Source organism: Phoxinus phoxinus (genome assembly GCF_949152265.1).
Source record: "Phoxinus phoxinus genome assembly, chromosome: 4".
NCBI lineage: Eukaryota > Metazoa > Chordata > Actinopteri > Cypriniformes > Leuciscidae > Phoxinus > Phoxinus phoxinus.
Genome location: NC_136879.1, coordinates 6,264,441 through 6,289,316, shown reverse-complemented (window position 1 = coordinate 6,289,316; position 24,876 = coordinate 6,264,441). Strand labels below are relative to the sequence as shown.

Below are 24,876 nucleotides of genomic sequence, written 5' to 3'. Positions count from 1 at the left end.
TGCCGTTCATTCATTCAAACACAGAAACGCGATTCAAATTTAAACAGTCTTTTGCGGTTTACAGACACCATTTCATATCACGATTAGAACAAAGCACTTACTGATGATCTGCAGCTGGATCCGTTGTTAGGCTACTCCAGCACGTTTGAGGTAAAATTTCCAGGATTATCACGATATTATTATTCCTCACAGCGAGTGTGTTGTCCAGCTGTTGTGGGCGTTGACTGGTTTGCATGTGTTCTTCTTCTTCTTCTTGTAAGATTCCGGCAGTGTAGACGCTGCAAAGCGTAATACTGCCCTCCACAGGTCAAAGTTTATACTAAATTCTCACATACAATCCTGTGTCATGCATGCAAGAATTGTAGAACTGCCTTGGAGATCAGTCTATGCTCGTCACTGTGTCCAAACAAAGATAAAACAGAAAAAGCCTTTACTCCAAGTCCTGACAGTTTAATAAATAATATCTTTCTTTCTGCCCTATACCCTCTGCATTCCAAGAAAACATGCTCTACTGTTTCAGGACTCCCACATTCACACAAGCCAGAAACATGCTTTCCTACAATGCACAGAGAATAATTTAACCCACAGTGCCCCAACCTCCATCTACACATTTTAACTGAGTCCCTACGAAATAAAATGTTACATGAACATCTTTTCCTAACTTCAGGTTGAATAGAAAAGTAGTGTCTACCCCTAATTTCCTTTTCCCACCCTCTCTGCCATTCTTTTATTAAACCCTCTTTTATTCTTTCTCTCAGTTCCACTCTCCCTAATAATACATGGACATCTACTTCTCTTCCTAAGCTCTCCTTTGCAATGCTATCCACCTGCTCATCCCCCCTCACCCCAGCGTGTCCAGGGACCCAGCAAAAACTGATATTACAAGTAAAACTAATTCTAAAAAACACAATCAAAATGTAATTGACAATGTCAGGGCGAGCTTTAGATTTTCCTACTTTTAACATTTCTAAAGCAGCTGCAGAATCAGAGCAGATAATTACTTCTCTAGGTTTGACTTCCTCAATCCACCATAGAGCCCACAAAATTGCCATTAATTCAGCAGTTAGAACCGAGCTTCCATTAGAGATACGCCGGCCAATTTCCAACCCTAGCTGCTCCACATACACCCCAAATCCAGCTCTCCCACTAACTGGATCTCTAGATCCATCTGTAAAAACAATCATTGTGCTCTCATTAATTGAATTAAGATATTCCTCTATTTGGTCCCACCTCCCACCTATTTTTTTCCCGAAGAAAAGCAAGCTCAATATTTAGTTCAGGCAGCACCCAATAGGGCATAGGTAACCAACTTGTGTGCTCTACAATACATCCCTGATCCATGCTCATCTTCCCTGCCCACTGATTTATTATGACAAAAAAATTATTGTATCTATTAGCTCCAGCAACCTCTTGCAACAGACACCTTGCTGGGAAGGTATGATTACACCCACTAAGTTTTACCCAGTACTGTAACCCTAACTTAATACGTCTTAACCATAAGGGCATTTCTCCCATTTCAATAAGCAGGGCAGGGACTGGGGAAGATCTGAAGGCCCCACAGCAAAGCCTCAAAGCCCTTGCCTGCACCACATCTAACCTAGCCAAAACAGTTCTGGAAGCAGATCCATACACAAAACACCCATAATCAAGAGCAGATCTGATCATGGCCTGAAAAATTAATAGCATCGTCTCCCTATTAGCCCCCCACTCACACCCAGCCAAACTTCTCATTACATTCAAAACTTTTTCACACTTCAGCACAATTTTACCTACATGCACAGCCCAAGTCATACGCTCTTCAAACCAAACACCCAAAAATGTAAAAACCTTTACCTTCTCCAATGGAGACCCATACATATATAGCCCCAGATTAGGTAACTTTCTTTTAAAACCAAATATCACATATCTAGTCTTAGAAGCAGATATTTTGAAGCCCCATGTATTCCCCCATTCCTCCACAGATACTAACACTCTTTGAATCTGTTTTAAAATAAACTCTACATTACGCCCTCTTTTCCAAATGGCCCCGTCATCTGCAAATAAAGATAACCCGAATCCTCGCTCTATTTTACCAAAGATATCATTTATCATTATATTAAATAGAACTGGACTAATTACACTACCCTGTGGGGTTCCATTCTCTACATCCACAGTCTTTGAACTAACACTACCAACCTTTACTTGAATTGTCCTTTTCCTTAAAAAATCCTTTATCCAACTAAACATTCGTTCCCTAACTCCCAAGTCAAATTTTTTTATCATCAATCCTTCCTTCCACAAAGAATCATACGCCTTCTCAATATCCAGAAATACACTCACTACTATTTCCTTATTGCTAAATGCCCTTTTAATATCTTGATCCAAAACTGCAACTGACTCCATTGTAGACCTTCCATTTCTAAAGCCATTCTGTACATCAACAAAGAGTCCTCTTGTTTCTAAAAAATATACTAATCTGTTAGTTACCATCCTCTCCATAATCTAACAAATCACTGCTGTTAGCGCTATAGGACGGTATGAGCCAGGGTCAGATGCCTCTTTCCCTGGTTTCAAGACCGGAACCACAACTGCATGTTTCCACTCCTTGGGCAAATAACCCTCTGCCCACACAGTATTAAACAAAGCTAAGATTTCTTCAAGTACAAAATCATCCAGATATTTAAATAACTCATAAGACAGCCTATCTCTCCCTGGGGTAGTATTTGCCCCAGACATAATTGCATCCTTCAGCTCTTTTAAAGAAAAAAAAACAGATTAATAGGATTTTCATTTTCTAAACTCCAGCTTCCACTGATTAACTTCCATCAATTCAGCCCTCTTCCTACACCTCTCAACCCCCATTCTCTCTGATCTATGCACAGCTTGAAAACTCTCAACAAACATGTCTGCTTTTTCCTTATTGGAAACTGCTACCACCTCTCCCTTCTGTAACACTGGTATCGATCTTCTTTTATATACCCCTGACATTCTATGTATCGCTGACCACAAATGCCTTACTGGAGTCTCAGGACCTAACGTACCACAAAACTTCCTCCAACTATTTATTTTTGCATCCTTTATAACTCGTCTTGCTACTGCCCTTAGACGCTTGTACTCCATTGCATTCACCAACATTGGATATTTTCTTAATCTTCTATATGCTTTATTCCTACTCCTTACAGCATCATCACATTCTTTATTCCACCAAGGAACTAGCATACGTGACCTAAATTCCTGCTTCACAGGAATGGTATAGCAAGCGGCCTTATGCATCATGAGACTAATTGAAGTATTCCAGTCATCTACAGAACCCTCACTATCAACATATCCTACTAAGCTTTGAGCTTTCTCCTGGTATTTATCCCATTTGGCCTGAGAAAAATGATATCTAGGGACATTCTTTTCCACTTCTCTTTTAAAATCCCTACCAAACCTGCATAAAATTGGGTAATGATCACTACCCAATGTGTAGGATTCCATAACATCCCATTCACCAATTCTAGCTAAATTTGATGAGACAATTGATAAATCTATATGGCTGCAGGTATTCCTCCCAATATTATACCTAGTCGGCCTTCCATCATTTAACACTACCAACTCATACTTATCTAAAAATTCTTCTACTATATAACCATTTTTATCCCTATGATCACTCCCCCATATTGGATTGTGCGCATTGAAATCCCCAATCCATATAACAGGACACCTTACCTTCTCCATTATCTCATCAAAATCTAACAATACCAAAGGTTGACAGGGGTTATAATAATTTATCACAGTTATAGAACTGAGATTACTCCAAACCTCTACAGCCAAACACTCAATATTAGAGTTAATGTCAACTTTTCTATATTGCAGCCCAGACTTAACAAAGGTTGCACAGCCCCCTCCTGATCTATCCAGCCTATCAACTCTCAAACATTCATAACCTGGAATTACTAAATCTAGACAGGGCTTTAACCATGTCTCTTGAATACATATCAAAGCTGGTGCTTCTTTAAAATCATCTACAAACCTTTTTAACTCCTGACCATTTCCAATCAGACTCCGGGCATTCCATTGAAGAATATACCACATTAAAATACTAATGAGGATCCTCATCATCCACCTCACTTACGTCCTCCATACTGCTAACCTTCAACAACTGTGACCTGTCTATACACTGACTCTCCATCATGTATTGATGTAACTTTTCTGGCAACTGCTTTATATCCAGGTACCTTTCAGCTGCATCCACCACTAACCTAATGACATCCGACCGTTTGGCTGCTTTCTTAGCTCCCACCAACACATCAGAAACAAAAGACAAAAATGACTCCTTACTAAAAATTAGCATGTTAGATGGAGATGCAGATTGTAGATTTGGCACAGAAACCTGGCAACCTATCACCGCTCTTTCCCCAGAGCTTCCATTTCCGCGTTCGCTAACCACTCTTTGAACCGCCTCTGCATACGTTACCTTGTTCTGATCCTTCACATCCTGCACCTGCTTAGCTTGAATAAATCACTCACAACCGTGAAACCCTGCTGCATGACCCCCATCACAGTTAGGGCACTTCGGAGTCTCTGTCTTACAATTTTGTATTATATGATCTCCACCACACTTTGCACACTTTCTTTTGCCCCGACAAGACCCAGCAACATGTCCAAACTTCTGACAATTATAGCAGCGTAGCGGTGGTTTAATGTACTCCCTCACCTGATACGCCATACTCCCTAGGAACACTCTCTGCGGCAGTACACCATCTTTAAATGTTAATAGGATGGGCGGATCCCCGGCTCCATCTCTACGCTTAACCCTTTCACACGTACGATCACACCGGTGTGATCAGTCTTGGCTGGTCCCTGGAGCGTACGATCACACCGGTGTGATTAGAACGGTCAGCGCATCACGTGATCAACTGCTAAATTCAAATGTGCTTTCGCGCATTGGCTGGCGCTGAGCCAGAGATGGACGTGCTCGCGCTTGTCATATATCACAACTATTCAGTGTTTTCAACCACATAATGTTTATTTTAGGTTTCAGGCATTTAAAATCACATAAGTACTAGCAAACCAATGAATTTGAGTTTGTAAAATACACACAGATGTCTATGGAAGCACCAATAATAATCCTTTCCATTATAATAAGACGACATGTTTTATTCATATCAGATACACAATGTGTAAGTAGCTTTACATTTTACCCTATTCTTCTCCCTGTTAACCTGCCACTTACTTTCATGTATTTCGTGAGAAGTGGAGGAATTGACGTGTTGTAAATCCAGCACAAACTAACATGGCGCCGCCCATCGCGCATACAGCTCAACTAACGCGATCGTTATAAAAGTGTTTAAACAACCAAACACATCCACATGCACATATTTGACAATCGGAATATCTGTGTTTCATGCTATATCTAACATATTTTTGAATATTTTAATTCAAAAAGAGAAAATTACATAAAAGCAGATCATCATTCATTCAGCGCTGTGTTGTGTTTGCGCTGTGTCACGTGACAAGCAATGACGCGTCACCATGGAAACGATAAAGTGACAGGTTCTAAATAACGGTCACCTTAAAAAACTCACGCTGGGGGGTCAGTTAGAATATTTTAAACTTACGTGTGAAAGGGTTAAATCTTACCACATCAGTTACCTGTTTCCCTTTAACATTTTCTAAGATTTCCTTCTCAGTCAAGCCAGCATAAATTCCATATACTACTCCCTTGACACCCTGCTTGCTTCCTCTAGGGACTGAAGTCTCCACCTTAACCACCAACTTCCCTACACCTCTAGCTTCATCACACTGTTTCCTATTTTTGCAACAAACTCTTAACATTCCATTATATAATATCTTGGCCTGAAAATCCTTGCCTATCTGACTTTCCAAAGCATTAGTAACCTTTAAAGGGTTAATTGCTCTAAATCCTGCATCTCCTTGATTAGCTCCCTTGATTTTAAACAGCACAACTAACTCTTCAGAACTTCCAGTTCTCCTAACTTTATTTCCTTCATCTCCTGACATTTCAGGTCTTTCACTTGATGCTTCCCTCTTAGAGCCACCCCTTTCCTTAACCACCGTATGCCACCCACCCCCCTCGTCCTCCCCTCCACTCCCTGAAGCCATGTGCCTCCAAAAACCACCTCCTTATCCAACACTAATCTAATATTATTATTACTTCTACTACTGATAAAAGAAAATGAAAAAACAAGGACCTTCCAGCAGCGAACACCTACTGATCTCCCCTGTCTGTAAAATGCCAAGCCACGCCCCAATTTCTAATCTGACGTTTGCATGTGTTGCTTCAGATCTGCGTCTGAATAGCGCGCGCTCTCCATGGGCGTGTCAAATTAGCAGAGTAATGGGCTGCCAGAACGATAATGAGAACGGCTGATCTCTCGCTCTTTATATATAGATTACATAAACAGAGAATATTTCTTTTAGTTTTGAATTAGATAATTTAAAACTACACACTTAAATGATTATAGATATATAATTCTGAGTGAATAGTATTCGCTGAGTTTTGTTTGAGTTTAGAAACGTGCTTCAGGAAAAAAGGTCACAAAGACGGAGAGGCAGAAAGCACACCGTATACTTTCTTTATTTTACAAAAGCACAATGTTTTATTTCGATTGTAAGTGGACACATAAAAAAGTAGACATTTAACAGCTTATTTTTTCATATTTCTTAAGGCTGTATGTCCAAAACTGATGGAGTATTTTAGGTCTATTTTGCTGCTATGTAAACAAAAAACGAGCAAAACGCGCCCGCGCGTTTGCCGACCCCAGAGGGTTAATATGTTTATAAGCAACTGAAAAAAATACAAATATCAGGGCATGTCAAAACATCTCAAGGACCCCAAAAACTCCTTGGTCCCCAGAGGGTTCATTTTTATTTCAAGACATAATATCTTATCTAATTTTACTTATCTAGTAAATGCATCTTGATTTAAGAATTTATTGACATATAAAAGTAGTTAAAATAGTATGTTCTTTAAAAAAGGGCACCCAGCGCTACAGGTACAAAACAAATAATGGCAATTGGCAAGAGAGGTAATCGCAGAGGGCAGTATGAACACCAACACATCTACCCACAAGGGTAGGAGTTTCAAGAAAAATCTGTATATCTAACTCACAGGTCAGACCAAAAGAATTATACCAAACAACCAGGCTGAGTCTACCGGCGGAAAGACCACTTAAGGGCTTTTCCAAAAGCGCAATCCTACTCACACACACACACACACACACAAGTCACCGTGCACTTGGATCACACATGCAGGCACTCCAAAAGTGTCACCCACTGCACCACCACCACAATGCAAGAGATGGTCCTTCCGCCTGGCCACCTCAGTTCCTGGGAGAAAACAGAATAAACAGCTGAGTTTGGTAAAACCCCAAAATAAATAGCCAAAAGAAAGTATCAAAAACCAAAATACAAATAAACAATAATCAAGGTCGGCAACGACACACACACTTAGATAACAAAAACCAAAGTCTAAACAAAATACACACGGCTGAACTAAGGAAAAAGAAAGAATAACAGAAGATAGAGCTGATGCAGCACACACACACTGGTTCTCGTACAACTAACAGTCAGTTTATAACTTTTTCTATCACTCTAAAAGGAAGGAGACGATACAAATCCTGTTAATTTGTTTGCTGGCCCACAGCGCGGAGGACAGCGCAAACACCGTAGTTATCAAGGTGGACTCAGGTTCATAGAAAGCACAATCACTGAAGAAACGAGAGGGATTCACTATTTCACTATTATTTCCTATTATCTTATACCTTGGGCCATCACAAGTTGATAATGACCAGACCAAACTCAGCCCCGTTTGGTCTCAGGGGCCAAAAAACTCATTTTTTGGGAAAAGCTTTTGACGGAATAATGTAGTTGTGAATATTAAGGTACTGCAGCTACATAAATGGTCATATAACCCTAACATTTTGCATGGTGTATCCTGACACATAGGGGAAACTAGCAGAAAAAGATTCTGGGGATTTCTGCCTTTTTTCTGTCAAATATCACCCTCAACATACCCCAAAAGACCAACAAATGCCTGTCCGCCTGACAAATTGTCATCAAAAGTGATAATTTTCAAGCATTTTATTATACATATCACTGCCTCAAATGTACAAATGTTTTCTGCTAGTTTCCCCTATGTGTCAGGATACACCATGCAAAATGTTAGGGTTATATAACCATTTATGTAGCTGCAGTACCTTAATATATCCTTAATATATTAATAAGAGTTTTTTGGCCCCTGAGACCAAACAGGGCCGAATTTGCGGTGGTCATTATCGACTTGTGATGGCCCAAGGTATAAGATAATAGGAAATAATAGTGAAAAAAGGTAGCAAAAAACATCCTGAGGAGTGGACCTGGCTCCCGTCCAATAATTCCCGCAGGACTGTTTACAGCAGTCATCAAAACGCTGTTTGACTGAAGGGTGTGCAGACACCTACTCTGAGCTGATGAAATGCACCGTCGGAAAATTACTGATGGAAACGCTTAGGCGCTAATGGATGACGCAGGAGGGGGAGGACAACACGTGACGCATCTCAGGGTACAGCTAACCAGCATTCAATAGCCCATACTCTTCCCTGATAGGATGCCACAACTGTCACTCACTTAACTAATTCTGTCACACATGCAAGTTATTACACAGAAAAAAAAATGGTTTGCCTTTGTAATCTTTAATCAAAATCTGAAAAGTTACTTCCGGTCTGAAAGGGCGTTCCTTTTGTCAGTTTGACGGCTTGGGTTGAAAACGCTTAACCACTCCCCTCAAACCGTTAGTCTGCTGTGAGCAGAGATGGAGAGGAGGAGCGCTAAAGTAAAGTCCTGCCCTCTGTTCAATATTCTCTTTCACTTGGAAATACGTCACAACACTGGAGAAAAGTTGTTTGCAACTTCCGGTTCACGCAGACTTTAAGTAAAAGTACAGAAGTACTTGTTGGCTACTTGAGTATCAAAAGTAAAAAGTAAATATCAATGCATTGTTTTATTATTGTTTCATTGTAAGTACCTTATGACTCTGAAGCAGTGAATACATTGACCAGTTTGTAGTATCTGTGGAATTAAGAGCTTTTAGAATGTTACAAAACCTATAGAAATTAAACAACTGAATTGACAAAAAAAGACAGCCATAGTCATATTTATTTTGTATTTATTTGTATTTATAACACTCCTACCACCCCCACAAAAGAAATGCATTGAATACTGCACATTTGAATCAAGTGGTCTGTAAATAGACTGAGAAAAAAAAAACCCCAGAAACACAACCATAGCTGTATAACTCCCTAACAGAATAATGGAAATACATTTTCCATTTAGAACATTTCTTACCAGTTTTGAGGATGGCTTCATCAGTGGTCCAGGATGTTTTGAACTTTGGGTGAATAATTGTTGCAGGATCTGTGGATGAATAATGGCTGTTGTGTAACTAACTCTGGATCAGCCATCATGTTCCCAAACCGTTTTTTTCATACCATCTAGAAGGGCATCAACTAGCGGCTTGCAGAATCTCAACGATACTCTTGTCTTCTCAAACTTGGCGATGAGCATGGTAATAGTGTGGATAAGCCATCCCATACAAATTTTGGAATCTCCTTGTAATGTGTTTGTCACCTTCCTAATGCAAGCAAAAGAAAACCAATGGTAAACTTTTTTTCCACTATGGAAACAGAACCACTATGCATTTAAGCACATTTATTCACACAAGTCTTTTTATACATCATCTGAAAGCTGAATCAAATCTTCCATTGTCATTCCTATCCCCAAAATCAATAGAGCTAGGGAATTACAAGATTTCAGACCTGTGGCGCTCACTTCTCTTGTAGTAAAAAACCTAGAGAAAATTCTAAAAGAAGAGGTTCTCACAGTGGTCGAGGGCAAACTTGATTCTTTTCAATTTGCCTATCAGAGGAATAAAGGTGTGGATGATGCCAAGCTTTTTATTCTGGACACACTTTATAAGCATCTGGAGAAACCCCAATCTCATGCCAGGCTCTTATTGGCTGACTTTTCATCAGCTTTTAACAAAATGCAGCCTCTCATTTTGATTGAGAGGCTTGCTTCTTATTTTAATTTGCCCGACCAGCTTTTAACCTTATTCTTAAATTTTCTGACTGACAGGACACAGAGGGTTTTAGTAAATGGGGTTACTTCAAAAACCCAGGTTCCCCACAAGGCTGTGTACTTTCCCCGCTACTGTTCATTTTATATACGGATAGTTGTAGGTCTTTTAAAGAGGATAGTTTTCTTGTCAAATTTTCGGATGATACTGCTCTGTTGTCACTTCTCCTTGGCACAGAGTCAGATCACGGTCGTGCACTTCCTGATTTCGTTAAGTGGTGTGATGATAGCCTTTTAGACCTTAATGTTTCTAAAACTAAGGAACTCATTATCGATTTTAGGAAAAAAGGGACAAATACCTCAGTATGCAGGATTCATGGTGAGGATGTAGAGATCGTAAATCATTATACATATCTGGGTACGATTTTCGATTCTCAACTGAAGTTCGAAAGGAACTCTGAATCAGTGGTCAAACGGGCCCAGCAGAAAGTACATTTATTGCGTAGGATAAATTCCTTCGGGGTTTCTAAACCTATACTGTGCACTGTGTATGTGTCGTATATTGAGAGCCTTCTTACTTTTTCTTTCATTTGTTGGTTTGGTAACATTTCAGTGAAGGATCGAAACTGTTTAAATAATATTGTGAAAGTCTGCTCCAAAATAATTGGAATTCAAATTTGCGACCTAAATTCTCTCTGGGAGAAACGTGTTCTTCAAAAAGTAAAAAGCCTGGTGAATCAACATCATATTCTGGGGGATGAATTTGTTCTTATGCCATCAGGTCGGCGTTACTTGCAGCCCCCTAGAAAGACTAACCGCTATGGAAGATAATTTATTCCCTCAGGAATCAGTCTGTTAAATATACAGCTGAGGAGATAATTATGGACTGATCTGTTCTTGGCACTATGCACTTTATGAGCTACGGATTCTGAACTTTTTGAAGTTTTTTATTTATAAACTGTCCTTGGACCCGGACCCTATCATGAAACCCTTGTTATACACTACATGTTATGGCTGTGTGAATGGTTGTATGTCTAGACGGTGTACTGTAGAAACTGAATTGCCCTTTGGGGATTAATAAAGCTATCTGTATCTGTATAATAGGCTTTCCATGTATCGTTTGTTAGGATAGGATAGGATATTTGGCCGAGATACAACTATTTTGTTAAAATCTGGAATCTGAGGGTGCAAAAAAATTTAAACATTGAGAAATTCGCCTTTAAAGGGCACCTATTATGCAAAATATACTTTTTCATGGCATTTAAACATAAATGTGTGTTGGCAGTGTGTGTACATAACCACCCTATAATGATAAAAATCCACCCAGTGCTTTTTTTTAAATCCCATAAATCAAAAGCACTGTCTCAGAACAAACCGTTCTCAGATTCAGGGTAATGTGACGTACTTTTGCACAAGCCCCATCCACGGACACTGCAGTATTAGCATAGACCAGCCCTGAGTGAACAAAACACAGTCAGCCATTGTTTCTACGCCGGAGCAGCTGTAGACAAGAATGTCTCCTAAGCGTCACTAAGTCGTCAGTACCGTGATCCAGCTTACAGTCTCCGGAGCGATATGCCTAACGTTACTGATGACGGCAGAAATGAAAGTGAAAGCGCGCACTTTATGACAGCCCATCGAGTCGTTTTACAGATATAAAGTTTACCAGTTTATTAAGCCCCCCCTGAAAATGTCTGTATATATTTGTTTACTGTTATTTGTAATGAGTGTTTTGTGTAATTCTGTGTATGTTGATGATAATGAAAGGGAGAGAGTTATGGATAAGACTTAAATGTGCACTTATTATACGGTGTTTATTCAGCTCTTACAGTGATTTTCTGCAGTAAAACTAACGCTTCCTCTTTTGTGTGGTGTACAATTAACTTCATTGAACTCATCAGTATATTTTTGGCCATCATTCGGACGCGGTCCGCTAAAACAGGTATTAATAGTGGATAAAAGCAGATGACAAATACGTTATAACCGTAATTAAACTAAACTATACCTGTTCTATCTCCGTACAGCATACATTATCTGGCTCTATTGTCATTATTGAATTAGAACATTGGCAGGTATTGAGAGGAAAGATATCAAGAGGATTAAATTAGACGGTTTTAACTCAGATATGGTTTTTGCTGATAAATTGAACGAGTATAATCATGATTTTAGTCAAAAGTTGTCCTAACTTTCAGATCTAAAAGGATAACAATATTCAATATTTCTCTGTTTCAGTGCAATCAGGATATGACTATGATTATGACTTAGTGGAGAATGAGCCCAAAAACTGCACCACATCTGAATCCATCATAGGAGGCACGGTGGAGTATTCAAATGGCGGTGTTGTGGGTAGTCGGCTAATTTATCACTGCAGCGATGGATTTGAACCTTATCCAATCAGCCAAAAAGTCTGCAGCTCTGATGGAGAATGGGAGCCAAGAGTATCCAGGGTCAAATGTGAAGGTAAACTTTAAAGAAAGATCATATTTGTTTACTATATCCCATATAAGTAAAGTCTTGGATACCACCACAGGCTTCATGAAATATGTATGGGCTGGAAACATGAGGCTAGTTACTTTCATACCTACTTTTGCCCAAATCACATCAGACTTTACATGCAAAAGAATTGTGACCAAAAATAGCACAAATGCTTTTTACATTTTTCTTTTGTTTTCTTTACACATCACATATCTCTTATTTCATATTTAAAGCATGCTTTTCACTGACACTTTTGTCTTTTTGGTAGCAAAGTATAGTAACTTTGGAAAACTTTCAAATAAAATTGTATTTTTTGGAAATAATGCCACACCTATGGATCTTTTATCATTAATAATCACTTACATTCCTCCATTGCTGTGGCCAGAGTACAAGGAACAGTATCCTCATTTGTACACTGTTAGACCTTACCAGTTTTTTTTTACAGTACAATTATACATTTCTTTACTGTAAACTATAGTATGTTACTGTAAAAATTCACTAAATAAAACTCGAGTTAACTAATTTCACTTGCAGAAACCGACTGCCTTAAACTGACCAACAGTCGTTTTAAACTAAAATGTATAATGCACTGATATTGTGAGCAAAGTATTACCGTGAACTTTCATTTAAGACCACTAAAGAAAATATTAAATAAAGCAAAATGCAGCATATCATCAATGTTTCTAGATCTTCTCCTGGACTGAAGCACAGGCTCTATCCTTTAGCACAACGGTGACCCACAAAATTAAATTTTATAGTAAACTACTGGCAACAGTGTTGCCAGTATATACCTGTTTTATAACTTACAATGTATTACTGTTAAAATACATTCCGTCTTTTTATCTTACACTGTTAACCCTTTCAACCCCACAGGAAAAGCCACACTACAAAGAGTAAAAAGTAACATTGACGCAGTGAGATCATTGAGGGAATATGTAAGTGATTGTTGAGTATTACTGATGAACACCTGCTGTTAACAAGCAGAATCACTGAAGGAAAGGGGAACACAAGAACTACAACTGACTTCCAGCCATGAACCATGATTACACTTATTATTAACCAGTATGACTTTATTTCTGTCATACATCTACAGAAGATGTTGTTGAGATGTTCAATTGAAAATATTTGGTTTGGAGATCAGTATTTGCTTTAGTTGGGTTCTGGACTCTTGACTTTCTTTAACATAAGTTTTTCTCTTGCTTAAATATTTTTTTGCCAGCCACACTTCTGCACACACAAACACACACACACACACACACACACGGTTTGTGAATGCAATTTGTTGAATTTAATATTTTGACAAAATCATCATATTGTTATGATTTTCAGGATGAACCCAATCGCAGACAGCTTGCAGAACACACATGGTTTATTGGTGACAAAAACAGGGAAAACAAAACCCACGAGGGGGCAAAACATAGACTGGACAAGGGTGACTAAACTTGACTAGGACTATACAGATTACAAGACAACAAACAAACAGCAAATACAGAAACAGAACTTTCACTAGACAATAAGCTTGACAGAATACTCACTAGCTTTCACAACGTCAAATAATGAACCGGCACAGGACAGCAAACACATGGGCTGCATTCCAAACCGCATACTCAATGAGTAGGTACTTAATTTCAATAAGTACTTACTTAACGAGCGCTAAAAGAGTAGGTACTTTATAGCCAAATCTCGTTAAGTATGAATGCGAACCGGACATCTGCCATGTTGACGTTATCATGTGACCTGCTACGACACGTTATCACAAGTGCAACAACTTAAAAGATTTGAACGACACGTTTAATTCATCTATCTGTAAATATCTTGATATTGATTAAACTTGCTCATTTTATGGTCTTTTTAAAGAAACTGCTGCCCATTTATTTTGAGAATACATTTAGGGTTGATTTAAGTTCTTATATTTAACCCTACATGTGACCCACCGTTTTATCCTTAACGATATTATTTATTTTTATTACGAAATCCCAAAATTGTCATCTCTTGAATATGTTGTTAATTTCTTTATATCCAAACATTTTCATCCACAAGCAAAAGTGGCTTACCGTGACAAATACTGACCGATACTTAATTATATTACTTTTTACTGAAAAAAAATCAATAAAACAAACAAAATGTAATGTAGCCTATGTCATATGACATAGCTATGCATGAATACACTCTAGATGTGTATATTGTGAACATATCTACATTTTCATTCAAACAATTAATTAAATAATGATATTTTATTTACTGACAACAATGATAAATATTAATAAAGGAGTAAATGAATGAATGAAAGTCACCATCACACAATAAACAAATGCAAGTCAACACATGAAACAAAGCTTTATTCAAACTACAATAATGTATGTAGACTACAGGCGCTGAACCACATCTACTGCCATCTCAACACAGCGGTTCCCATTCTGCGGCTTTATTCTGATGAACCAGCGGACCGCCAGAGGTGAGCCGTGCCGGAGTGCCGGAGGTTGTTGCGTGATGTTTTGTGCTTCACAATCTGAGGCAATAAGGGCCGGTGGAGTGATGGAGGGTCTCGTCCATGGCACGATCTCCAGGATTCAGCTCTGTGCTCCTCATCCTCAGTGCTCACACCAGTCTGCTGACATTTCAGATCCTACAAAAATGCACAAACATAACACAAAAGCAGTAGTTTTAACAGCACAATGTCATTTGATTTCAGTATTATTTAGCAGACAAGAACGCTTTTTTTCACAAATGCCGCCATCCTCTTTCCTTGCAGGTCCTGCTCCACCACAACAGCTGTGCAGCAAATGCACAGAAATCAAGAATAAGAAAGGTGCTGTAATAGCTCTGTTTGAAATTACAATAATTAAAATAAACTACAACTTAATATTTAAATTATTATTCATTTCTGTAGTATACTCACTCAAAGCCTTTGATGTCAGCCTTCAGCTTCATGAGCCTCTCTCCACCGGATACACACACATCTGTTCATCTGTCCCTGTAACATCCAGACAAGACTCCCATAACCTCTGTGATTTATGAGCTCAACACTACATTTACATGTTGAGGTTGTTTTAACTTTTTATCCAACATACATGTTCCTCAATTTATCAACAGTACTATTGGACAAATAAAATAGATAACTTATGTTTAGTTACTTTATAGATATGTTCTACATAATAGCACACATATCACTCAGATGTATATTTCATGTTGTGATGTGCTCTTCTGCAATACTTATAAAAGATGTTCCTGTCAGATGTAAATAGACGTTTAAAATAAGCGTCTTTAAGATGTTTATGGTTTATGTAAATCCACGTTAGAGACGTAACTTACGTGTCCTTACTGGAGCTCCTGTCAGCTAGAGCTAACGTTATACATAACAGCCAAATCACAATCATACTATACTGTCTAACTCCTTTACACCTTCAACAGTTAAAACGTTTACTCTATAGTTTAACACATGTAATTTTAACACAGGGAACCGTGTTTACTCACATTTGAAACCCCGCGCGTCGCTGATCTCCGTGATGTTTGATAATGACGTATCCTCTCGCGTGGCCTCCTGGGATAGAAGAGTATCCACCGGTTGAGCACTCAAAAATCTGGCTGGAAGCAGTAAGCCATCCGGGAACTTCTCGCCTACTCTTTTATGAATACTGATGTTTGGAACGTACTGCTTCCTTCACGTACTGTTTTCGCCTACTATATAGTAGGAAAGTAGGCATATTGGAACGCACTTAAGTCCGAATCTCGCGATAATTAGTACGTCACCCAGGTAATTCTCGCCTACTCTTTTGGATTCATACATACTTTTTCGCTCGCCTACTCTTTTTCCCATACTAAATAGTAGGGAAGTATGCGGTTTGGAATGCAGCCATGGGGATAATATAGGGAACACTAATGACGAAGACAGGTGAAACTGACTAGACAATAATCACAAAACGAGGATAACAAGGGGGTGGGGTTACGTAACGAGACAACACAAGCACATGGCCCAAACAGGCCATGTGCTTGCACACAAAACATGGGTCTGTCATGATCCTGCCTCAAGACTAGAGAAAATCAAGGACACAAGGGAAGAATCATGACACATATAGTCTGTTCATTCACTAATCTCGTCCAGAATTTAATTATGTTAATTCAAAATTGTTGCGTTACCACCACTGTGAATCTACAGCAATGGATTACAATGATTTTTTTAACACCTCATGCACAACCATAGAAACAGAGTTACAGTGTGTCTTGTAGGAGATATCAAAAATCAGCACGTCTCTCAACAATGGTGGCAATATTTGTTTATTTATTTATTCTGCAGTGCATGCTGGGAGTTTTATACTACCCTGGAACCCAGCATGCATTGCGACATGAAACCTTTGATTGTCACCATTGTTGAGATTCATATGCTGTTTTTTGATGTCTGTGTGTGTCTAAATCAAGGAGGAGTTCAACAGTTTTAAATAAGCTATATTATTTCAATATCCTCCATAATAAATGTTTACAGAAATATTGCTGGATATAATGTTGTATCACATATATATGAATAATAAATATGAAATATCAACAACTAAATATATGTTAATTCTCAAAAAGCACTTTTGTACATGTATGAAAGAAATGATCGTTTTATAATGAGTTATTGTGTTTCTATTTTTTCTGTTCTTGTTTCTCTGTCCTTCAGTGATTCTGCGTATCAGGTGTTCATCAGAGTCTCAATTCACTCACTTGTTTTCATTCACTCTGTCAAGTGGACTATATTAGTGAACTGATGTAGGGAATAGTGAATGAGGGTATAGGGTGTGATTGGGCAAAAAGCCTCTGAGTGTCGACTTTGAGCGTTGGTAATTCACAGTATATTCCTGTAGACTATTTTTGTTTTCTACGGTATATTACTGTTTTAATGGAAAATGGTGTGATATTGTCAGAAATTGGGCTATTTTTACAGCAAGGGTTAACAGTGTATGGTAAACTTGAAATGTAACATGCTATCTACAGGATAATTAGGCTGACATTGACAATGGTAAAGGGAACGATGTTATGACTATATTTTAGTTAATATAGTCATTAGACTTAGTCTACACTGTAAAAAGTTACTAAGTATACCTTCAACAAAAATAAATAAATAAATAAATAAAAATTCACTGTCATTTAATTAAAGAATTACTATTAACCAAATCTGTGTATTTTAGAAACCAGTGATTATGGAGATTATGAGGAACCACAGAAGAACTGCTCTTTGGAAGTGTCCATAAAGGGAGGTAGTGTGGCCTACTCCAATGAGGGATTGGAGGGGAGCGTGCTGACCTATCACTGCAAGGCAGGACACTACCCTTTTCCAGCAACACAAAGAGTCTGTGACAGAGATGGCCAATGGTCAGCCATGAGACTCCCAAATGGAAAGAGAACACTCAGTGCTGTGTGCAAGGGTACCTTCTTCCTATCTCCACATGACCTTTTCACTCCATGTGTTATCATCCTTTTTAACATACTCTGGTGTTTAACCATGAGTTAAAACACATTTTCAGACTTTTATTATGTATTTTGTATGGGGATTAGCACCACAAATGCTATTAAGATGGGGTATAAAGCCAAGCTCCAGGATCAGAAATATATAAATCCCACTGATGTGCAAGAGTTATTAATTAAATAGACTGCATGCTCTCTTTGTCCAATCAATAATATTGAAGAAATAACAACCAGAATACATACCAGAATTTACAAATGTAAAATGTTAAAACACAGCAAAAACACTAGTATTACATGAACACCTCTAGGGCTGCGTTTACACTTGGCATTAACATGCGCCCTGTATCCGGATGTTGTCCACATACACATTGAAAAGACAAATGTATACGCGGTTCTAATCGTAATGTTATGCGATCAGCGTATCCAGGTTCGGAGGTAGTCGAGGACGCATTGTGATCGGATCTCAGTGTAATGTAAACGCAATCCAGCCATCGTGTCTGCATTCACAGGTGGACGTCACACACACCCCACTGTCATTATCCCCAATCCTCTCTCCGGAGCTGAGAGCTGTGTGGTTTTGCGATACAGTCGAGTGCGAAGTACATCACAAATACACTGAAATGTTTGCCTTCGCACCCGAAAGTTGCAGAACCATTCATTTTCTGTAAAGAACGTGCATTTTTTACTTGCTAATTATTAATTACTTGCACATTATTAGTACCTCATCCTCCTCATTTTGCGAGATTTGTAAAATGTCCCCCGACTGGAAACTGTTTTTAAAAGACAACCCACTTCAGGTTGACTTTGCACCGGAGCCATCCTTTGCAAATGTTAATGCGAGTGTGACGAGCAGGTCAAGGCAGAGGGCCGTGAGAGAGTGACCAGGCCGGTGGCGTGATTGATAATGAATGAGCGACACCTGCGCGACGCACCAGCCTCGTATCTCTCACGGAGTAGCGGAGGCATAAAAGGAGGAGCGACGACGGTGAAGGACGAGAGAGGTCAGGCCTGGACTATTTTATGTAATATTTTGTTTTATTATGTGTGGTTACAGTACAATACTTGTTATTTGGTTAATGGCAAGTGTAAACGCAGCCTAGGTGTATGAATCTCACCCACAGGTGTTAAAATCTAACAAATTAAGTTTACAAAGTGATAACAATTTACAAGTGATGACTGGCCTTTAGTGATGACACCTACTGTTAACAAGAACAGAAAAAGAGAACAAGACTGAAGCAGATTTATAGCCTCAACTGAAAAAAAAAAAAAAACTTTTTTAGATGTAACTAATTAAAACTTAATTTATATGAATATGATTAGTATAGGTTTAGCTTTATTGAGTGTTGGGTGTTGTTTCAATGAATGTTTCATTGGAAGTCACCATTATGGTGATTAGTGTCCCATTTGGTTGGGTACCTTGACTTTGATTAATATTTAATTAATTGTATTTCTGCCTGTGCAACAGTATTGAATTAAGTAAGAGGATTAAAATATGGTGTAATTAAGTAAATTAGACCAATTGTAACATTGAGATGAATAAGTGGCTTAATTAGTTGCTGCCATCCTGTTGTGATTAGTGATTAGCATTTCAAAACATTCTTAATGAAGCTTCAAAACCTTTGTGAATCATTTATTTCAAACCAGTGATTTGGAGCTTGTATCAAATGTTATGCCATAACTATTTTCAAAACATTTAAAGATTTAAAGATATAACATTTCACCAGATTTTTGCTTAGACATCAGAACTTGTCATACAAAAACCTAACATTGTTTGAAGTCAAACATTTTCAAATCAAAAGACCCAAGCCACAATGCATGCTTGATGGCATTGTTGAGTTTGGCACTATGCTAGTACCCAACATGCACTGCGGCATGAATCTTGTGTTGACTGTCACCATTGCTGAGTTTTGATGTGACCGTTAAAATTTTCCCATGCAAACTCATTTTCAGAGACAATATTTGCTTATTATGTTTACTACAACACTATTGATTAACACAATTTGATTTCAGGGGAAGTCTACATGTTTTACTCTTCTTCTTTGCCACAGTGCAAGCAAATGAGTTTGTTCAAAACTCTGTTGCAATGAATGGACTAATAATAATTCATCGAAGTGGCCAACAGAAGGACACACTGATCATCATATTTTAAATGTTTCAAACTAACTGTAACTAGTGTTAAACTTCTAACTCTAAACAACTTTTACATCCAAACTTGCTTTTAGTAAGAGTCATCTCGTCACTAATGGCCAATCATCACTTGTAAAGTAAACTTAAAGGATTAGTTCACTTTTAAAATTAAAATTCTGTCATCATATACTCACCCTTAAGTTGTTTCAAACCTGTATGAATTTCTTTCCTCTGCTGAACACAAAGGAAGATATTTAGAAGAATGTCAGTAACCAGACAGTTTCTGGTTCCCATTGACTTCCATAGTAGGAAAAAATATATACTATGGAAGTCAATGGGAACCAGAAACTGTCTGGTTACTGACATTCTTCTAAATATCTTCCTTTGTGTTCAGCAGAGGAAAGAAATTCATACAGGTTTGAAACAACTTAAGAGTGAGTATATGATGACAGAATTTTTACTTTAAAAGTGAACTAATCCTTTTATTGATTGCCTGGATAATTGAACATTTAACACTACAGAGTAGATCCTACACTGCATCAGTGTACCTGTGGGTGAGACTCATATTTATCATATCATATGTATACCATTGGTGTTCATTTAACACCGCTGATTTTACTTTGCATGAATCCTGAAAACCTACGATTAATTCACACAAGGTAAAGTTTGAACAGTGTGAAACATAGAAAAAGGTAACCCAAGATTCTGTTAACCCAGGTTTAACTATTTTAAGCATGAAAAGCCCTATAGACTACTTGTTTGGCTTCCACTTTGACCATGTTTCTGTCTCTCTATTAGAGATTCTTTGCCCTGCTCAACTTCAGCTTGACAACGGGCAGTTCTGGCCAAGGAAACAGTGGTTGAAGTTTGGAGAAAAACAGACCTTTTCATGCCATGAAGGGTTTGATCTGACTGGATCTGCTGAGCGGAACTGCACTCAGTGGGGTGGATGGACTGGTGCAACACCAGTGTGTGATGACCAGTGTAAGCATTTATATTCCCTTGTATCCAAACTAATGCAGAACATACAAATTAAGTTGTGATTTGTTTTCTCTTACTATCTTTTAAAATGTGCTACTCCCTCATTACTCTTAATTGAAACATTAAATGTCGGCTATTATGCTTATTTGGCGGTTCATAATTTTGTTAAGAGGGTCTACTTGAATACTTTTACTTGAGTTAATGTTAAAAAAATCTTAATTTCTTAAACTCCTGCTGGTCTTATAACTACCTTTGTCAGAGGACGAGCCAAAGTAGCAGCACATGGAAATTATGCAAATATGCATGTAGTAGCCTACACTGTAAAAAATTGCGCTGTAAAATAACAGTAATCTACTGGCAGCTGTGGTTGCCAGCAAAGTACTGTTAATTTACAGGCCTCTACCGTTATTATACAGCTCTCCTTTTTTACAGCATGTTACTGTAAAAATACAATGGAAGGTAACTTGTATCATTTGGGAAACCGATTGCTTCAAACATTTCAAGTTTAAAAACGAGTATTTAAACTGATAGTATTGAGAACTTCATTTGAGTCCACTGAAAATGAATATCTCTTAATATAATACTGCAAACATCTAATGTGTAATCGTGAATGAATTAAAAACATGACATTAACTAAAATCTTTGCAGTTAGCATTTAGCAAACAGTAGCACACATGTATGTGCTAAAGTATTTAGCAACGAGATTGTCACTGCATCAGCAACTACACAGTTCCTGCGTTTAAATGTTTAAATGCAACGGGCAGCAAAACATCAGTGTTACTCTGCTCATCTTTGACTGAAGCACAGGCTCTACTCTCCAGCACAATGGTGACCCACAAAACTCATTAATTAAACTAAAAGATCTCTCCTGAATCATCTTGTGCAAAACACATAAAACACTTCAGTTTAATATTTACTCTCTTTATCAGTTATTGACTTCGCAAAACTTTTTTCTATGAACTTTTACTAATATTTCAGTGAAATTAACTTCTTTTGTTTAGTAAACCTGACTGTTAAATTTTACAGAATATTGCTGTTTTTCCTTGATTTTACAGTAATCTAAAATGCTGTTTTTCTACAGTTTTATGCCGTAAATTAATTTACAGTTGATTACCGTTAAATTACACTTCACTCTGTTTTTCTTTATTTGACACATTTAACCCTTTAAACCCCACTGCAAAATCTTCAGTTTTAAATGAACACTTGTATGTCCACACTACAGGGTGTTGGAGTAACACTGAAGCAGTGTTGAAGTTAATTATATAATTCAGTGATTAATTAACTGATGATTGAGCATTAGTGATGAACACCTGACAAGGACAGAGAAACAACAAGAAGATAAAAAAGTGAAACACAAGAACTACAACTTACTTCAGCCACAGAAGACATGAAATCTCTGAAGATCTCAGCAGAGAATGATTAAACAACTCTAAAAAATAGCATTACCAGCTTCACTTATTATTAACCAGATTGACTTAATTAATTTTTTCGTCTACTGAAATTCCTATTGAGAATTAACAGAGGTTTAGATGTTGTTTTGTTTCATTTGACATTACCATTATGGAGATCAGTGTTTGCTTTAGTTGGGCTCCTGACCCTTGACTTTAACATTAGTTTTTATTTGGCTGCTTTAACTGTGTATGTATAAAACACATTTGTTGTGGCACATCACATAATGTTTGTCTCTCTGATCTCAATCAGTTTCTAATTACTTATCAAAAAATGTGTTTTTTAACACAATTTAATTTAATATTACTACACTGTGAAACTAACGCAAAAGACCAAGCAGTGCTATGCAATCGGTTGTGAAGGATTTTTTAACTCATCATTCATTAAAAAATGTTGAACTATGGTTTCAGTTAGACAAACACAGACATCAAGAATCAGCCAATGAATCTCAACAATGGTGACAATCAACAAAAAAGATAACATAAAATCTGAACTTCACAGAATACGCTACTAACTTCTGATTGTCACCATTGTTGAGATTCATACTCCGATTATTGATGTCTGTGTGTGTGTCTAGCTGATCTGAAAATTCTAAATGTTCTTAGTATAAACTTTTTAAAATCCGTCATATTTTCTAAATGCCAAATTTCAGAAAAATATCATTCTGTAAAATCACAATAACACCAAAATCAAAACTACAAAACATCGATAATATTATTATACAACAAATGAGATCAGTGAATTGGGCCACCATATGATGATTGAGACCATTATCAAACAGCCATAGTCATATGATACTGTATTCTTTCAGCTTTTTCGCCATAGCAAATGTATTTTTAAGACACATCTACCGCAGCCAAAGAAAAACTAATGTTCAAAGGTCAAGAGCCCAACTAAAGCAAACACTGATCACCATCATGGTAACATGAAATGAAAATAAAATGACATTAAACCTCTGCCACCTTTCAATAAGTCCTTCTGTAGATGTAAATAAAGTCAGGTTAGTAATAAGTGAATCTGGTAATGCTTTTTGTGGAGTTGTTTAATCCTCCTCTGCTAAGATCTTTTGCTAAGATTTTTCTGTTCCTCTTGTTCTGATAGAGGAGTGATTCTGATTGTTAACAGCAGGTGTTCCTCAGTGTCTCAATTAACTTCGAAAATTAACTGAATTAACTATGAAATTATTCACTCAGTCAAGTAGACTGTATTAGTGAACTAGGCAATAGTGAATGAGGGTATAGGGTGTGATTTTGGAACACAGCCTCTTAGTGTCGACTTTGAGCGCTGTTAATTCACAGTATATTCCTGTAGGCTAGTTTCTCGAAAACGACAAATATCACCCAGAAGGCATATTTTACGGTATATTACTGTTTTAATGAAAAACAGCATGTTACTGTAAAATTTGGCTGTTTTTTTACAGAATTTGTTTACAGTGTATGCTTTTATGACCAATTAACAGTAGGTTGTGGCTAGGTGACACTTAGGATAACTTGAAAGTATTTCATAGACGTACAGAAAAAAACCTGTTTATACTTTTATGCAGGCTTTTGCGGGTGTGAGCAGGAGAAGGTAACATATTTTTGCAGGAGCGGGACAGAATCCTGTGGGAGAAAAATCTGTCCTGCGCAAGGTCTCTATTTCAAAGTGCAAGTTTTTAATGAATTTCTGAAAACAGTGACGTCATGCTCATGCGTGTTACGTGTTTAGTCTATATAGGCCTGTAGTGTTTCTTTACTAAGTGACCGCTAACTACACTGTTAGCCCTTACTGTAGAAAAAGCCCACATTCTTACAATATCATACCATTTTCCATTAAAACAGTAATATACAGGAATATACCTACAGGAGTATACTGTGAATTAACAGCGCTCAAAGTTGACACTCAGAGGCTGTTTTCCCAATCTCACCCTATACCCTCATTCACTATTCCCTACACTAGTTCACTGATATAGTCCACTTGAATGAAAAGAAGTGAGTGAATTGAGACACTGATGAACACCTGATAAGCAGAATCACTGAAGGACAGAGAAACAAGAACAGAAAAAAGGGAAACACAAGAACTACAACTGACTTCCAGCCACACTGAGTGTGAAACCAGTTTACAAACCAGTTTAACATTATTTATTTCACACATGTACAAAAGTTCTTGTTGAGAATGAACAGGGATTTAGTTAATAATAAAGTTTGATGTCACCATGATGGAGATCAGTATTTGCTTTAGTTGGTCTCTTGTACCTTAACTCAAAGATTTCGTTCATTCATCTATCTCTCTTCGGCTGCTGTATCAGTGAGTTTATAAAGCACATTTGTTACAGCAAGAAAAGGCAAGGGGAAGTTGATCAGGAGTTTTTGGTTTTGTGATTTC

General features: G+C 37.7%; 1 protein-coding gene and 1 long non-coding RNA gene across 2 annotated transcripts in view; one reads left to right on the top strand and one right to left on the bottom strand.

Annotated features, from left to right (window-relative positions):
- The window catches only part of LOC306996680 (complement C2), a 54,986-nt gene that overhangs the window by 5,492 nt on the left and 24,618 nt on the right, over nucleotides 1-24,876 (top strand). Inside the window, exons 2-4 of the mRNA XM_079609437.1 lie at nucleotides 12,271-12,498; nucleotides 17,679-17,915; nucleotides 20,881-21,066. Coding sequence (XP_079465563.1) covers nucleotides 12,271-12,498; nucleotides 17,679-17,915; nucleotides 20,881-21,066 — 651 coding nt within the window. The remainder of the gene's footprint in view (nucleotides 1-12,270; nucleotides 12,499-17,678; nucleotides 17,916-20,880; nucleotides 21,067-24,876) is intronic.
- Nucleotides 15,001-16,124, bottom strand: LOC306996681. The gene is made up of 3 exons (XR_013797148.1): nucleotides 15,988-16,124; nucleotides 15,413-15,487; nucleotides 15,001-15,139 (listed from the first exon to the last, which is right to left on the bottom strand). It is a non-coding gene; the product is annotated as an uncharacterized lncRNA (long non-coding RNA).